Source organism: Choristoneura fumiferana, chromosome 13, assembly GCF_025370935.1.
Source record: "Choristoneura fumiferana chromosome 13, NRCan_CFum_1, whole genome shotgun sequence".
Classification (NCBI taxonomy): domain Eukaryota; kingdom Metazoa; phylum Arthropoda; class Insecta; order Lepidoptera; family Tortricidae; genus Choristoneura; species Choristoneura fumiferana.
Genome location: NC_133484.1, coordinates 17892898 through 17911530, shown reverse-complemented (window position 1 = coordinate 17911530; position 18633 = coordinate 17892898). Strand labels below are relative to the sequence as shown.

The window sequence follows — 18633 nt, the reverse complement described above, 5'->3', positions numbered from 1 at the left end:
AGGGGGTAACTCTTTTTTTAAATAAGGGCCTGTTTTACCACTTGTCGACTAACTTTAAGGTTCAGATAAAAGTAATGCCATCTTTGTTTATTCGGACAAAATAAACAGACGGCATCACTGATATCCGTCACTTAAAGTTAGTCGACAAGTGGTGAAACAGGCCCTAAATATAAAAAAAAAACCTTGTACTTATCCCACATTTCCTTTGGAAATAAACAGATATTTAATTTTGGGTCTTCCAACGATTTCAAAAAGACAGTGCTTGGCAATAATTCTAAAAACAATTTGCCACCAAAAAAAATTTACCTACTTGTTTAAGTTTATTACGAACAAGTAACTTAGTTAGAGCCCGTCATCTATAGGTACACTGTCAACGTGATAGTGAGCATTAAAAATAAATAGCTTGTAAATAAACAAATGAACTCACTTATGTCCAGAGAGAGCGATGTTTCTAGAAGTAAATCCCGGTTCTGACTGAGCTGGCGGGCGCACGCAAGCCGGGTAGGTGCGCAGTTCTTACGAGCCGAATGGACATCACGGATTTTATGATATTGGGCATTTGAGTCCGCTGCTATGACCGAGACGCCTGCATATTAAGTACATACTGACTGATATTTGTATGAAGTTTAACGTGCCTGCGCCAGCTACTTCCACGAAAAAAAGGATAAAACCGGCCAAATTGGGCACTGAGCCACAGCGCAAAAGATTAGTTCGCGAAAATACTTTTTCTTTAAGTAGGTATTTCTCTTTTGTGAGAGGGTTACTTTTGCCTTATTTTAATTTTGTATGTTGGTATGGAAGAGGAAGTAAAGATAGGTTTTAGTTTCTATAATATTTTAGTAAAACTTGGTTTCTGGTTGATGACCAAGAAGCCGTATTACATACGCTCGGTACCGATTGCATTCACTATCTTTTCTGTCTTAATCCTATAGTTTTACCATTGCCAGAAAGACGTGACGAAAATTATGTGATTCCGTGTGCGTTACACAATGTGCGTTCCGACTTCTAGCCGGAGGATGGGTGTTCCGTCATTGAGAAGCGCCGAAGACGACATACAAAAAATACTTGTACGTTTTTTTAATGTCTTTTTGGTATGACTTTGCAGCGCATTGCTTTTTAACCGACTTCAAAAAAAGGAGGGGGTTATCAATTCGGTTGTATTTTTTTTTTTTTTTTTTTAATGTTTGTTACCTCAGAACTCCGTCATTTATGAACCGATTTGAAAATTTTTTTTTGAGTTCGTCTAGGAATGCTTTCAATTAGGTCCCATAAGCAGCAAATTAGGATCTGATGATCGGATCTTAAGGAAATCGAGGGAACTCTTCAAATATTGTAGGGGCACCTATGGTAATTTGGATATATTTAGCAGTAACTCGTGCATTTGCTCTTGCAAATCATAATTGGTGAAGTGGAACTGATGATGAAGACCAGATTTAACCAACGGAACTACTACTATCAATAACAAGTATTTCACGGGTTAAAATTAAATTATCATGATTAATTATACTTACCTAGATAAGCGACTAAGAAGAAGCTTTAAGTTAATGATTCTTTCGAACTGATCTGATGCTGAAGCCAGAAGGTAGACAACGGAACTCTGTTATAAAACAACGTAACTAAGTCGTGTTTGGGCTTAATGGAATCGTTGTGAGATGTTTTTACTACGAATCACTAAAAAGTGAGAAATAAAGAAATTTTAACAAAAAGTAAAACCGACTCCAAAAAAAATAAAAAAATAACAAAAAATGGAACCGACTACAAAACCCTTGAAAATATTTTTCTAGTAAGTAGGTACGTACTAGCTCGAAGTCGGTGACTCAGCACGACCAGCAGGAGGGATTGAAACCCATAGTATGTAGGGTGAGGTAGACGACTATTGTGATTGTCCCACTCCTGCTGGCTCGTGCTGAGTTACGACTTCGAGCTAGTACGTACCTACTTACTAGAAAAATTTTTCAAGGGTTTTGTAGTCGGTTCCATTTTTTGTTATTTTTTTTATTTTTTTGGAGTCGGTTTTACTTTTTTGTTAAAATTTTTTTTAACTAAATAATTATAAATGATGGGCAATAAATTATACATGACCAAATAGCACGCGTGTCAGTGGACCATTAGATCGTAACCGCTCGGCTCCGCTCGGCTCCGCTCGGCGCGGGAGTGAAAGAACCTCCGAGAAAATACAAACAACGGTTGATAACAGGATTTTAAATAATATTGTTCTATCTTTGGCTGTTAAAGTTAATGGTCTAAAAAAAATATGAAGTGTGCCTACATTCCATGCCAATCAATCAATCAATCTGAGTACCTACTCAGATATGTGAATATTTTTTATTATTTAGTATGGCTTTAAATTCTTTTATGTTCAAAGCATATTATTATTTTCTAGCAAAGTTAATCACACCAGTAATGTACAGCAAACACATGGCACACACATACAAAATACGAGTAATTAATCAATAATCATTTTATGACTGACAGGCGACCGTATGTATCGTGATATCCATTAATTGACTGTGAAGTTCATCGTTAGCGGCTATTTACTCCAACTTTTAGCAATTTTCTTAGACTTTGGTTGAAACAAGTGGTACAGTCTTAACAAAATAGCTGACATGGTAGGTATAGACATGTGCACTAAGATCTATGGCAATTTTAATTGCCTATAATAAGCGCCAGCCTTTGATCACCCTGGCAGGCGATCACATGGCCAAAAAAGTGAGCAACAAACATTTACTTTGCTCACCCGCGACCTTATGAAAGCTATGTATATGCAACAAATGTGTGTTTATATAGCTCCCCCACCTTCACACTGGAATACGCACAAGAATTTATTTATTTATACTAACTAAAACACACACATCGCACGCACATCGTGAGGAAACCTGCACAAATCTGCGAAGCAATTCAATGGTGTGTGTGAAGTTCCCAATCCGCACTGGGCCCGCGTGGGAACTATGGCCCAAGCCCTCTTGTTCTGAGAGGAGGCCTGTGCCCAGCAGTGGGACGTATATAGGCTGGGATGATGTCTAACTAAAAAACTAACTAATTTGGCTCATGGACCTAAAGAGGCTCTTGGCCTCCGAAACGAGAGCATGTCATCTCTCCCTATCGGCGCAGCCTCTTGCCAGTTGACTTGAACACGTCGCAGATCCGCCTGGAACTGTCCTCCCAGCGGTACCTGGGTCGCCCAACCGGCGCGCGATTTATTTATTTTCATCACACTTGCTCTGTCGTAACATGCAGGCTACCTTGGTTGCAACCCCCAAATAAAACCCTTGACCTTAATGTGCTTGTCATGAAACCCGTGGTTGGTAAATGAGTCGGTGCGCGTACTGATGGTGCTGCGCGCTCCTGCTGCAGGACTACATGGACCACCACATGCACACGCACGTTGCGGCGCATGCCGAGGGAGGGGGAGGTAGAGGGCGACGTTGCCAAGAGCACAGCCTAAGGTATCGCCAATATTTGGAACAATTATATTTTATCTTTTATAAATATAAAATTTTACTTGCAAATGTGATGAAAAACATTGTTGTCGCACGGGCGGTACTAGAATTACGAATATCGACTCGTTAAGCCCTCAGTCTTCGACTTCGGGCTTCTAATAGACTCTCGTTCGTAATTCCCTTATTTACCGCCCTTAAGACACAATGTACTATTAAGTACTCATTGATATACCTACAGTGTTTACATCACACTTTATGGATGGCCCTTTGTTTGACGCAGGTTGAAGAAGTGCCGGGCCGGCGCAGCACTGCGGTCCGTGGTATACTGTATCGTGGATCTACGCTTCCCTTTCCCTTCGCCCAAGTCCGTAGCCCCCTCCCCGACACTATTTTTTTCTGAGGTCATTTCTAAAAATCAACTTTTTTTTGGTTAGGTTATGGAATTTGAACCCGATCCCATGAAGATATCGGGATACCTATGTCCGTCCGCACCGCAACTTAACTTAGCTTAGAGGCTGTATTAGTAAAAAGATTTAATTTTTCATGAGTTTATACTTATATTAACCTAACCACGCCAGAAAGTTAGTAAACTCATCTGAACCCATATTGTAGGGTAAGTTTGCTAAGACCATTTTTTCGATTTCGACAAACTATTAGGCTATAAACAACAAATTGTTAGATTCAAGCGTCTCCCCTCTCCCCATCCATAAACTAAACCGTTGGCCTGGAAAATCTGAAAAATCAATATAATGGTCGATCAAAATTTAACATTTAATGTTTGCCGCATTTTACTACGGAACCTCTCACTCTCGTACTTAATAATATTATCTAATTTCGTAGTAGCCCCTCTGTTCCAACCGGTGTAACACGGCACGAAGCCCTATTGTAGGTCGGTACATGGTCACCAGTCTCACATTGACTAAGGGACTTCAGGAGTTTCAGCGGAGCTAAATAAAACACGTCCACTCTGTACAATGTTGTAAGTGTCCTTTTTCCTGTACTGTGGTTGTAATCTTGTAATCGAAGGAAGTTTTTAACTAACCACCCGTAAAATATAAAAGTGAATTACATACCCTACATTCCTTGTACATTATACTACAGGCCCGAAATATGTCGAGAACTTTGAAGGCTCGAATTCCCCTAGAAAAAGCCCTTAAATATAAAAAAAATAAGTCCGCGTCGTCACGGTTTTTTTTAAACTACCATTATCACAAGATTAAATAAATACTTCCGATTGGAACTGATAATGTCAGTAAAGTGTTTATAAAATTCCCATTTTAAGTATGGTTTTATTAGCTTATCGCCTAATGTAGGTATTGGCAGGGAATAGATAAACGGCATTTATCTAAAGTATCTTATATTTGGATCTAAGCATCAGATTCGCAATACTTTGAAAAATCTGGCTGCCAGGAATGTTGCTATCATGGGAGAACCAATAGAAAGGGTAGATGTAGCAAGAGATCTTGGGCTAACTACTCGTATAGATGGCGAGTTACGTTTTGAGAGCCATATAGCTCAGTTATAGATAGCAGCTGCTTCTATCGCCTCCGTATTCTTTACAATATTCGTGACTACCTCAGTGTGGATTTGCGTGTCCAACTGTCACTAGAATTTTGATGTGAATTCAGATTTTTTTTTATAAAAAAGGACTTTTTTTGATGTGCGTTTAAATACTAGGAACCCTTCCGAAAATATCCAGTATAAGCTATTACCTCTAGGATTTTTCGAAACCCTATCTGAGTCCAGTCGGCATTCCATCACATTTCGGCGAACGAACAAAGCGATAGAATCGTGTCCTTAGTCGATAACAAGTGAATAATTATAATATCACATATCTAATCTTATCGGAATGGGTGTCATAGCGCAAAATAATGTTTCATTAAGATGCCAATCGGTCGTATGAAAATATCGACTACCACGTTTCCTGGCTGAATGCGTGAATTGTTTACATTTATTTGTTTAAAAAGTAAAGTTTTAAAATTGCTAAAGACTTGGAGATTGTGTTTTGTTTTGTGGAATTTGACTTAACTTTTGGATATTGGATTGAATACGCCGACAAAAGGAACAGGTGATTATCATGAGCGGAAATACCACAGGAAGAGTACGTCACCAGCATAATATCTGATGCAATAAAACTTAAAACCTAAAATTGCTAAAAGTGGCTCCGAAGCGGTAACGTCTACCCCATTTGGGAATAAATAAATAAATAATATATAATTATAAAGAACTAGCTTTTGCCCGCGACTTCGTCCGTGTGGAATAGTAACTTTGGAAAGTACTTAGGTATTTAATTTATTTAGGGTACCTATTCTGCCAATAATAGCACATAGAAACTTCTACGGTTTACTGAAAATAACCTATTTTAATACATTGCTTTATATCTAAACTAATTTTTTTTGTTCTTCCATTCTATGGTAAAACATAAATATTTTGCGGGTAGCCACATTTTAGCAATACGACGTGTATTCTACCCTGCCAACACAAAAGGGCTAATTCTTCATAGTGAACTCTTGACATCTTATGTCCTTTATTGTAAATTAGGAGGGTAGGATTATAATTAAGACGGCATTGTTACTAAGCATAGCTACACATATTTCCGATAAATATGCTTATAGTACATTTGTTTGGAATTCCTTACGAACTTTCATCCCCATATTTTCAAGTAGGTAGGTATGAAAAATGTCGAAATTTGAAAAGAGCCGGAACAAATGTTTTTAGTACCTCGGAACTTATAGGATAACTTTGCTGTCCGTCCGTGTCTGTCTGTGACTTTGAGTTGAAATTAAAACCCTAAACTCAGGTCAATAGTTAACGCAATCAAAAGCTACAATCATTCACCCCTATTTCACCCCCACACAGGAAGAATTTAAAAAAACGCGCGAAGAATGTCTATTTACCTCTTAACCACGTGCCGAAATGGCAAGTTTAATAAAGATTAATCGATATCGATTTATCTTCGATAATGACGACCTTCCATATGAACTTTCATCCCCTATTTCATCCCCTCACTGGTTGAATTTTCAAAAAAGCTCAAACACATACCAACTTCTTTCTTATTAAGTGCCTAAATGCCAAGTTTCATGGTTTTATTTCCGACAGCGACGAACTTCCACCATATAAACTTTCACCCCCTATTTCAACCCCACTTTTTCGCGATAAAAGATAGCCTATGTTCTTTCCCATGGTCTATTCTATCTCTGTACCAAATTTCATCCAAATCGGTTAAGCGGTTTTTGCGTGAACGCGTAACAGACAGACAGACAGACAGAGTTACTTTCGCATTTATAATATTAGTATGGATTATATTTATTAAGTATAAACTTCGTAGCCCCTATTTTTTTTGGGGAGTATATTTTTACTGAACTTGCATCGTCGTTTTATCTAGGTATCCATGCCTACTCAGTTTCAAGTTAATCCAATTACTAAAAGTGGACGAAATTCCACTTTCAAGATAACTAATGAAACGGACAACATTTTCACATAATACTTACGAATATTGCAAACTACTTAAAAACGTTTTTAAAAATATTGTTATCGCACTGATGGATTTTTAATCAGTGTAGGTAATTATAATGAATCTTCACTGTTTAACAAGACGCAAATATAAAAATCTATAAATATTGCGGCTTAAAATGTGTATAGAAGGCAAACGAGCCAGTGTGTCGCTTGACAGTAAGCAATCGTCTCTACTAACAGTGTGACTACAGAAAGTCCAGAAAGCCATAGATCGCATGCCTCTGACAGTATTATTTATTTATTTATTTATTTATTTATTTATTTATTCTGGAGAACCAACAGCTTTAAACATACATACAGATTAAAATTATGCATACATTGGTACATTTACAACTGCCAACACTCTTAAGTAACCATTTGTGCTCCTCCACACTTCAACTATAGGCCACGTCAACACTTACTTCCCATCAAGTCAGGTGTAATAGTGGTCTGTTTATGCTAAGAAAAATTAAATCAAAAATTCGTTGCAGAAAACGAGAACATGAGAGATGGCGATGGCGGCTAATCTTTATTTGATTGCTGCGGTGCTGCTGACGGCAACACCATATATTTCGGGGCAGAATGAAGGTGAGCTTACGTATTTTTTACTTACCTGTCCAGAGTCTCAGCCTAATTTTTTTTAAGATACTGGCTGCACGCACTGTGCATAAAAACAGCTGGCCGCAAATAATTAAAAAAAAAACAATAATTCAAAACTAGTCGCTTTCTTTTGTTTTCGCTAAATACAAATTATTATTGTAGGTGATTGCAATTAAATTTGATAATTTTATTAATGTTATTTGAATTAAATCGGCTATTGGCGCGTTGGTTAAAATTAAGTACCTAAATGCGAAATTACTTAATGTTTCAGCAACAGCATCAGCACTGGTTTGAAACGGTCTGTAGTGTTATCAAATTTGCAAATATCGTGAGATAGATTTACTGAACGGCAAAAAATGTGGCCCTCAAATGTATGCGTAACAGGCAATTTTATATGTAGATTGGGCCAAATTTTGTGCCGCTGAGTATATTTTAATATTCCTCTTGTAGGACATGACTGCTCCTACATGACGGCTATCCCGCGGCCGCAACGACCAGATGATTGGCCAGAGTTCAATTTCGACGGTAAGCAGCAAAAGTTATGTTACAATTTCAATTTATTGATTTAAACCATAGTGCTTTTAATCAAACGACGCGTGTCCATCTAAATCTATATATTTGTCAGTTTTGTGACATTATTTTTTCATGCACGACACAAAATGGACACATCAAGATAATAAAAAGTTGAAGACACTTTTTTCACTATGGAAATTAACAGTCTTCTTATTTGTAATTTCTGTACACGAAAAACCCAAATTTTGAAATTTTTACAAAAAAAAATAAAAGTTGAATAGAAATGCCCATTTACCACAAGCTTTACGGTAAAAAGAAAACATTGCGAGAACCATTCAAAACTTGCGGTGCAAGTCAATGATGTATGTGAACTTTCCAATCCGCACTGGGCCCGCGCGGAACCTTCAGTCCAGCACCAAAATTTTAAGAGGGAGCCAATACAGTCAGCAGCAGAAGTGGACGAACGGTTACGGTGCTCGAAATGATCTACACAAGGATCTACTGCCGACTGTTAAGATTATTTTGAGCACCACAACGCTCATCTCATACTACTGATTGCTGCTGCTATAGTAGCACCTACCGCCAACCTAGGTCGGAGATGATGATTTACAAAGCAGTGGCGTACATGTGGGGTCAATTCTAGGGTTTATGCCCCCCCCCTCTGCGTACGGTAGGCAGCTCAAGGCGCTGCCTACGCAGGAATGAACCTAACGGACGTCGATGACAAAGTTTGTTTCCCAAGGTACGACATGGCCCACGCGACCCCTCTTGCCGGCGCCGGACCGCCTGGACCTCTGCATGGACCAGTACTACCCTGGTGGCGCCAACTCAGGCACGCAGCTCATCTTCATGGAGGAGGAGATCGAAGGGGACATAGCTATCGCCAAGCTCAATTACCAAGGTAGGCTGTAATAATAAACATGTTTATAATAATGTATTTGCTAGTCCTCCAATATCGGAATTCCGTGTCATGCTGTCGCTTTCTCAAAAACATTACGGAATTAATATTTACAAGGTGCATTCAAATTCTTCCGGGATATTTTACCAGGTTATGGGTTCGTTTGACTGAACACCACTGTAAGGGGTTGTTTCACCATCCATTGATTAGTGTTAACCGACTGTTAAATGTGATGCCGTCTCCGTGTATTCGAACAAAACAAATAGAGACGGCATCACATTTAACCGTCGGTTAACACTAATCAATGGATGGTGAAACAGCCCCTATTTTTTTTTCGACAGTCAAAGGTTTTTCGGGTTAAAAAATCCGATTAAAAGCCGTTACAGAAGCGTTCAGTCCATCTAACCCAATAATCTCTTGAAGTATTTCGGAAGAATTTGAAGACAACCCGTAGAAACACCACATATGTGAAAACAGTTATGACCCTGACTGAATAAGTTAGTACTACCGTGTCTGTATACCTGCGAACAAATCGAATCGCATACTAGAGTGGAACCTTTGTGCTATTTACGACATGTTGACATCCTATTCACATCCCATACATTGGATGTCGACATCCAACTAGTGAAACTGGTTATGAAAAGATTCCACCCTGATACGCGAATCAATTTCCTTGATCGACTGTACATTCTATTAGGTATTCTAAGGCAATAATTTTATTTTTCACAGGCACCGCAACCCCAGAGTTGACTTTCAGGACCGGACGGAATGCTCTGCTCGGTGCCGTGGTACGACAAAATACGGCCGGTGAATGGTACATCTACGTGACGCAAAGGTAGGATTTATTGTTATTAACTAGCTGCTAATTGCTTTCATAAAGGCCCTATCTTCCCGGTTGGTCGACACTTCTGTTTGGGGACCCAAGAGCTGGTGCGTAGGTATTTTATCCCAGCGGATTGCACTTGCGGTCCAAAGGGGTAATGCGGCCAGCATCATGGGAACCCTGCCACAGGCAGATATCTTTTAGACGGGGTGTTCTCTTTATATTTCTTATCTCTATAGTAACATGTATATATTTATATTATTTACTTAACCCTTAATTAAGGTGGAGAAGATTCACATGCATTGAGTTGGAAATTGAACCATATTGACCTTACAATACGTCACAATTTCCATTGTAATTATTGAAAATACGATTAGCTTTTTTTATCCTTTGTGAGGTATGTATGTATTCGATAGCTGCTTTTGATTATGTGGTAGTACGAGTATGCTCCAATAGATGAGGCCTATTAAGGGTTAAGGTGTCTTAGGTTAGTTCTTTTTGTCTTCTTTTTAACTGTTAATTTCAAGTTTTTTGTTAATTTTATACTATTTTATGTGTACCTAGTTCTTAAACAATTGAATGATTTAACGAAGCTCCTTAGATTCCCTTTATTCGCTGTTATTACAAAGCCCGGTCTCAGATGATGTTTGAACCTTTTTATTACCTTTGAACAGCGCCCTGGTGAGGCGCCCACCGCGCCCTACCCTAACGCCGCTACTAACTAAGTATAATAAGGGTTATAAAATCTGTATTCAACGGTAGAGATGGTGCGTATTTACGTATTTATTGAGGTTTTGATACCAGGTTTTCCCTTGCAAGTATACCAACCAGGTAGCGACCCGATATACTTGCAAGACTTGAAAGTATTTTTCCATTAAAGTATACTGTCCCTTATCAAACTTCAAAGTAAGTACTACTACGTCAAAATTCCAAAATGCAAAATTATATCTTATGGTCATACACATAGAGCTTATACGTCAGATTAAGCTTATACGTGAAATAAAATACTTTCAAAGTATTTTACGTCTTGATTGGAATATTTTGAATCTTATCTGTATTATAGGTTTTTATAGGTATTTATAGGTTTAATTTAAACTTGCAAGGAAGCAAGTATTCGACTCGTTGCGTTAGACAGAAAATACTTTGAAAGTATTTTGATATCTGGTTTCTGCATCTGGTATGAGAAGGAAGACGTACTTTTAAGCTCTGGTACGCGATTTAGCAAGTATAACCCATCCCTATTCAACGGTACTTATATGTTCTATGTGCAAGAAAAATCGTGCAAGTAGCAATATGATACTGCGCTCGATGGACCACTTCAAACTCGTTCCGATTACGAACTCGCAATGTAATTCAACTTGCTCCATTATTCTTACAAGCCTAAATTAGGCTTTACATGAGCTAGATTGTCTCAATCATCAAAAATTATTACTCAAATAACAGCTACCATTCTTTATCAGGCAAGATTACGAGGAAGGGATGGTGTCCTACTCGTTCAACGTGCGGGTGGAGGGCCAAACACTAGTGCCGCTGGTATCTCTCACAATCGTGAACATCGACGACAATTTTCCCTGGCTACACATCCTCGACCCCTGCCAGACAGAGGTAAGTTAGCCCTCGATTAACTAGCGCACAAAATTAATTACCTTAGTGCCTCAGCAGCCCCGGATCTAAGGGGGGCAAACCGGGGCACTAGCCCCGGGCGGCAGTTTCATGGGGTGTCAAATCCTTGAGACAAGAAATGAAGAAAAATGCTACTCATTGGCAGTTTTAACAGTTTTTCTCACATACTGAAGGGAGGGGGCACCACCATCAAGGTTTTTCCCCGGTTCGAAAAAATCCTAGCTGGCTGCCTGTTTCAACACTCAATGCATTGATAAGTTTTATGTGACAGATAAATGTGATGCCGGCTCTGTTTATTCGGATAAAAGAAAGCTAAAAAAATATCGGAGCAAAATGTATCCAAATGAAAACAAAACAACAACCTTCTTTCGAAATTTTCAGCATCTTCCAATAAATTTTGAGCATAATATCAATAACCCTCCCTCGGTCATTCTGGTAAGAAGTGCATTTTTTTTCGATATATCGCCTTTAACCTTAGCCATTAAAAATAAAAATAAAAATATAACGGGACAATTAACACCAATTAACCTAGTCCCAAAGTAGCTTAGCAAAGCTTGTGTTATGGGTGGGTACTAAGCAACGGATAAATATAATTATTTAGATAGATACATACTTAAATACATATTAAACACCCAAGACCCGAGAACGAACACGTATTTTTCATACAAATATCTGCCCCGACACGGGAATCGAACCCGGGACCTCAAGCTTCGTAGTCAGGTTCTCTAACCACTAGGCCGTCTGGTCGTCATTAGGTATCAATAATATAAAAAAAATCATAATTTCTTAAATTAGCATCGATTTTCTTTCAGGAATTAGGTGAGGCCCGACTAACCGAATGCGTGTACGACCTCACAGACGCTGACGGTCAGATCAGTACCACCGCGATGACGTTCGAAATCATCAGTGACCGTGGAGACGAGCAGATCTTCTACATTCGGGCCGAAAACGTGCCCGGCGACTGGTTCTCTATGAAGATCACCGTTGGCATCACGCAACCGCTGAACTTTGAGACCAATCCGTTGCATATATTCACCGTCCACGCTTTGGTAATTTCATTCTTAAAACAAGCTTTTTTTGCTGACTATACTTTTTTTGTTTACTGTACTTTTATTGTTATCTAAACTACATTTCCGTATCAAATTTCAAGTCGATGCAATTTACTGTTGAGGAGTTCCAACTGTATACATGTCAAATCCCACGTGTTGTCAAAATTTGTAATTTTTTGACGCATCAGAGAAGACTACTGAAGATTTTATGTTTTACTGTACAGAAGGAGAAACTGCTTCGTGGTATGTAGGTTTTAACAGTGTCTTACTCTCTGAGCTTCAGTGAAGTACTTACTAGAAGTAGCTTAGTTCAGTCAAAGCCACACACGCATCTACAGCACAGAGAGGCTACTACGAAACTCGCAAATCGAAGTTCGTATCACACCGTCCCTTTCACTCGCGTATTAAATGACATAAGCGTCGTGGGATGGCAACATACGAAGTTCGAATTTTGCCAGTTTTCAAGAGGTCGTATTGTCTAACACACTGACCTTCGAGTCGCATTCACCATCTCTTTCTTAATCATCGTATTTCAATATGCATGAAAATTTGAAAAATAAACATAGCGTAAACTACTTCAACTTTGCCCTCTAGCCCCAACATTGCCTGATTTGATTTAGAGTCGATAACTTAGCACTCTTATAGGTTTTAAACTTTTATCTACACGGGAATTATTATTAGGGGGGATAAAAGTTTCAAAACCTAAAGGGTGCTGAGTTATCGACTCTAAATCGAATCAGGCAATGTTGGGGCCAGAGGGCAAAGTTGAAGCAGTTTACGGTACCTACTTATTCTTCTTAGGATTCCCTACCAAACATCGGCACCGCTTCCATGATGGTACAAGTGGAGAATGTTGAGAGCCGCCCGCCGCGCTGGACGGAGATCTTCGCGGTACAGCAGTTTAATGAGAAGACGGAGATGGAATTCCGAGTGCAAGCTATTGATGGCGACACTGCTATCAACAAGGCCATCCACTATGATATTATTACTGAGGAGGGGGGTAAGCCAATGGGAATAAAGTAGACTAAGTTTGTAGATATGGCTTGTTTCTGTAGATAGTCGGAAAACACTTTAAAATAGTCAGGGCGGTGACGCTACAGAATCCGCGTACAGTCACCAGCACCACTATCTGACACAACATAGCGTCCATAAATACCTACGACTCTATTCCTAGGGCCGGTAGGAAGTGTCAGATATTTTCGCACGCTCCACTGCGACAGATATTAATGCACGTGTCTGTACAAGGGGCTTAAAATATAGATCTATTTGAAGAGTCTAGTAATAATATTTTGGCACTAAAACAGATTTCAGTTGATATTCCTTATATTTTTCCCAATAAGACTCAAAATCATCCGATCTTGGCAAAATCAATCAAGTTCATCAGAACCATTTTTTTTTCATCGGTTTAAAAGCCATTCATTGTTTTTAGATAAATAGATAAACGCCACGTTCCAGCCATTAGGTACTGGGCCCCGAGTACCCTACTTACTTATGCTTGGAATTGGTATTCTGTGACACTATTTCCACCACACGCTAACTCTAGTTATGTTTTCCAGAAGAGGGATTCTTCTCCATAACAACGATTGCGGGCGGACACAGCGGCGGTATCCTGCACGTAGCGCCAATTGACCGCGACCACTTGCAGCGAGAGGTGTTCCGCTTCACCATCATCGCCTACAAATATGATAACAGAGAAGAGTTCTCGACGGAGGCGCCAATAGTGATCATCATCAATGACATTAATGACCAGCGGCCGGAGCCGATACAGGAGGAGTACCGCATCAGCATGCTCGAAGAGACGCCGCTGACCCTCGACTTCGGGGAACAGATCTTCGGCTTCCATGATAGGGATCTTGTGAGTCTTCGCCTTTACCATTTCCGGTGTGATTCGAAGTAACCAAATTAAAATGAAGTGAAACTGAGTTTAATACACTACCTATTATTTCAAGTCTTCATTCACGTGGATTGCGAAAAAATCTCAGAATCCGTTAATGTTCAAACTGGAATCTAAATTTTATAATCCATTTCTCTGCGTTAATGGAATCGAAATCGAGTTTGGTATTCTCACTGGGATTTCCCATCCTGCGGTCATATTGTCTAACACGCGGGCGTTCGAGATCGCATTCACCATCTCTTTCTACCCTAGTCACCGTCTGACAGAAAGAAGTGGTTATTAAAACGATCGCGATTCCGAGGGCTTTAGACAATAATGGCTACTTGCTGGAAACACATAAATCTCGAGTTATCGTTAAGCTCAGTTTAGTAGTGTCAAATCGTATGGAACTGTCAAGCTTAAGCCTAGATTAACTACTAAGTCTAGATTCATTTTTTCCTGCAAGACGGCCTAAAACTTTTAGTTTTGTTAGATTCGAAGTATTTGAAGTAAATAGTCGTATGATTAGTTGATTTGGACACAGTGAACGATGAATGCAGTTTCTGCAACATTATAATAATTTACCAAGAGGTCACAATTTTTATAATTCAAGTTTTTAACCTCCATTTGCTTTATAGGGTGAAAACGCTCAATATACCGTAGAGCTAGAGACAGTGTCGCCTCCTGGCGTGGCTGCGGCGTTCTACGTGGCGCCCCAGGTCGGGTACCAGTATCAGACCTTCATCATGGGGACGGTTGATCATGCCATGCTAGACTACGAGGTTGAAGAGTTCCAGCATATCGTGATCAGGGTGAGTTTTGGAATTAACCAACTTTGTGAAAGATTGACTTTTCAGTTGTGCTATCTTGAAAACAATGTTTGCCTTTATTGGGATACCAAAAACATAATAAATGATAATAAGTTAATCTTTACTTAAATAAATTACGATGCAAGCGGGCGCATTTGTTTGTGCGAATAGTTTATTGCGTTTGAAATTTTAGAGCAAAATGTTCCCGTCGTAAGAAGTAATCAAATCAATCTACTTTTATCTTTAGGTGACCTCGTAAATCTCGTTATATTTCGTGACACCATACCTAGTTAGAGAGATCGCGTTTGATTGTATAAGTTGAGCCATCTGTACCTTACTCGTATAGCACTAAGTATATTGTCTGTGAATGGTCATACGAATTCGATTTTATTCCAGGCAGTAGCAACAGACATGAACAACTCGACGCTGCAAGGCGAGGCCATGCTGTACATTGAGCTGATAAACTGGAACGACGAGGAGCCAATCTTCGAGGAGGATGCATATTTCGTCTCCTTCAATGAGACTGAGGGCGCCGACTTCTACGTGGCGACCGTGCTGGCTGAAGACCGGGATGTAGATGATGAAGTGGTGTAAGTGGAACAATTTGGGTACATAGCGCCTCACGTAATTGTTTATCCGAATATTTTTCTACTAACGATTTGAAGTGATGATTGCCACTCTTCCTAATTTTTTTGTTTTTAACCGTCGACCCAAAAAGAGGGGTGTTATAAGTTTGACCACTATGCGTGGCTGTCTGTCTGTCCGTGGCACCGTAGCTTTTAAACGGGTTGACCGATTTGAATGTAATTTTTTTATTTGAAATCAGGGTTTCTGGCGATGGTTCTTAGATATGTTTCAGAAAATCGGTTCAGCCGTTTTTGAGATATTGAGCTTTGAAGTGACAAAGTCAGGGGTTTTCCCAACATTTTTCATAATTTTTTTGTGCATACATTTGTACTGTGTTTAAATTTATCAGAATTTTGTCTCAATCGTTGTTATTAATTTATTCTGGTATTGATCTCGTGCTTCTTTTGATAGGCATTCCCTGATGGGCAACGCTGGGGAGTATCTGTCTATAAACTCGAGCACCGGAGAAATTCGTGTCTCTATTGACGATGCTTTCGACTATCATCGCCAGAACGAACTCTTTGTGCAGGTGAGTGATACGATTCCTGATTGGCAGATAGTAAAAACTTCTGTGTACTCCAACTGGAAGCGAAACATGTGGTTTACTTTTCAGGCAGACTCAGCAAAGAGACTGAGCAATATCGGGCAGATGCATAGATTTTGTATTTTTTAGAAATCGTTAGGTAATTTTCTGAGTCAGGCCTGAGAATTCGTAATAAAAATTAATGTAAATAATAATATTTCCGTTAGTGGTTGGGTTAGGTTAGGTTATAGTTTAGGTTACGTTAATCAAAATTAAGTTGAAGCATGTTAAAGTAAGTTAAAGTAAAAGTTTTTCAATTCTTTTTTTTTATTGCGGTTGACATAATAATATTATTATCTTAATATCTATGCTATGAACGTCTTCTTTCGGACGTAAGCACCGGATTCATTTTGTGAAATCACTAGTTTTTATCATGCAATCAGTTCACGAAAATTACAGTCATTTAGGTACCTAGGCTGGACTGCAAAAAACACATCAATCTTCGCTCCATCAATTCGTAGTTGCATTAAAATCATCTACTTTTCAATCAGGTGCGAGCTGTGGACACCCTCGGGGACGAGCGGCACCACACTGTGACCACCCAGCTGGTCATACAGCTCAAGGATATCAACAACACACCTCCGAGTCTCCGACTGGTGAGTTTGATGGGCTGGTGAACATCAATATGGTGATCATCATAGGTAATGCAGTACCTATTCAGAGTTAGCTTTGGCCACGAAAAGTGTCTGGTGCGATGCGGTCGATGTCTGCGTGACGTGACGTGACCATAAAAGCATTGCTTCAAGTGGACGCCGCGTCCGCAGTTAGACGAAGGTTTAAAACATCTCGTGAATCCCGTCATTCTAACATTAGTTTCTCTTTGCCTCCAGCACTCTTAGTGTTCATTTCTTCCGAAATATCTGGGAAAACTTCCGAATTAAGTATCTGGGAAATATTACGAGTGTGGCTTCATACACAGTAGTTCATCAAAAGTAGCCAGAGCAGTAGAAGTCATTCTATCTTCAGATATAATTAGGATTTCTTAGAGCTATAGGTATACCCATAGAGACAGGGTAGCCAGCCGTACATTGGTATCGTACTATATTTCAGGTTTCTGTATTAGGTGTCTATGTATTGTTGAAGAATACATACCTACTTACTTAGCACGCAAAAATATTATAATTCAGACTTAGATGGACCAATCTTTATTATACAACACTGAAACATAATGACAAACAATTTTTCACTTCCAACATTTTTTCAAGCTTAGTTTGACAAATAATCAATATACTCAACTAAAAAATAATAACAACTGAATAATAATAGTAGATTATTATCGTGGCCTGGAAGTAGGAAATTGCTGGCTGAGTATGAGTATTAAACGGACGAGCTTGCGAGTCCGTTTAACTAATACGAAGCCAACAATTGCTATTCCAGCCGAGACTAATATAAAGCTTTTCTCAAAAATGGTGCATAATTCTGAAATAGAATAAACTTTTTCTCAAAATATATTGTAAATTTTAATTTTATTCCAATATTTTTCTTATGCTTTCCCGCGTTTTTTCATTAAAAATAAACTGCGGGTGTATTTTTCCAACGAAAACACCACAAGCTATTTCAGACCCAATAGAAAAAGTCCGGAGTTCCAACAAAATATCTGATACCGGCCATTAGACTTGGCTGTATACGACTTGTGCCAAACTTACCATGGCCTTTTTAACTTTAAAAAAAAATGTGACTGATTGCAGGCGCGCTAATTCATTATTGTCGAGCTAGCGCGCCTGCAATCTTTTTAACTTTTTAATTTTTCGCTGACCATAAACTATGCACTTCACCTTCTGATATGTAAAGAATAATGTCAACTTTTACGGACATTTCTGAAAAGTAATGACATAATAATCAACTGAAAAATATTGGCATACAAGTACCTGCAAAGAGGATAAATAAATCACCTTGAGTTCACCTTCAGTGCTAGTGTTAAACGTCCATTCTTTGCCAGCCTCGTGGCAGCCCGAGCGTGGAAGAGAACGTGCCAGAAGGCGAGGTGATAACTACGATGATCACGGCCACTGACCCCGACACCACCGCGTATCTGCGCTTTGAGATCGGCTGGGAGACATCGTACGCTACCAAGCAGGGGCGAGAGACACCTGTTGCTGAGTTCCACGAGTAAGCGAATACCGCAGTAGCTAGGTCAACAAAAATCCCTTAGAAAACATACACAAAACCTTGAAATTCTCGCAAGTTAGATATGCTTCTTTGAGCATTCTTTTTCATATTTCAAATTCTTGCGAGTGCCTAACCATCAGCAGGCCCCTCTTTTCCACTGAGCATTCGGCATTCTGGGTACATGCCCAGGG

At 39.3% G+C, this 18633-nt stretch overlaps 1 protein-coding gene across 1 annotated transcript in view; it reads left to right on the top strand.

Annotated features, from left to right (window-relative positions):
• Positions 1-5312: 5312 nt before the first annotated feature.
• The window catches only part of LOC141434210 (cadherin-AgCad1-like), a 28964-nt gene continuing 15643 nt past the window's right edge, over positions 5313-18633 (top strand). The window contains exons 1-14 of the mRNA XM_074096571.1: positions 5313-5508; positions 7427-7523; positions 7986-8060; positions 8791-8949; positions 9676-9781; positions 11230-11374; positions 12205-12441; positions 13243-13441; positions 13998-14296; positions 14953-15126; positions 15520-15713; positions 16162-16279; positions 16825-16929; positions 18273-18442. Coding sequence (XP_073952672.1) covers positions 7445-7523; positions 7986-8060; positions 8791-8949; positions 9676-9781; positions 11230-11374; positions 12205-12441; positions 13243-13441; positions 13998-14296; positions 14953-15126; positions 15520-15713; positions 16162-16279; positions 16825-16929; positions 18273-18442 — 2060 coding nt within the window. The 5' untranslated portion in view covers positions 5313-5508; positions 7427-7444. The remainder of the gene's footprint in view (positions 5509-7426; positions 7524-7985; positions 8061-8790; positions 8950-9675; positions 9782-11229; positions 11375-12204; positions 12442-13242; positions 13442-13997; positions 14297-14952; positions 15127-15519; positions 15714-16161; positions 16280-16824; positions 16930-18272; positions 18443-18633) is intronic.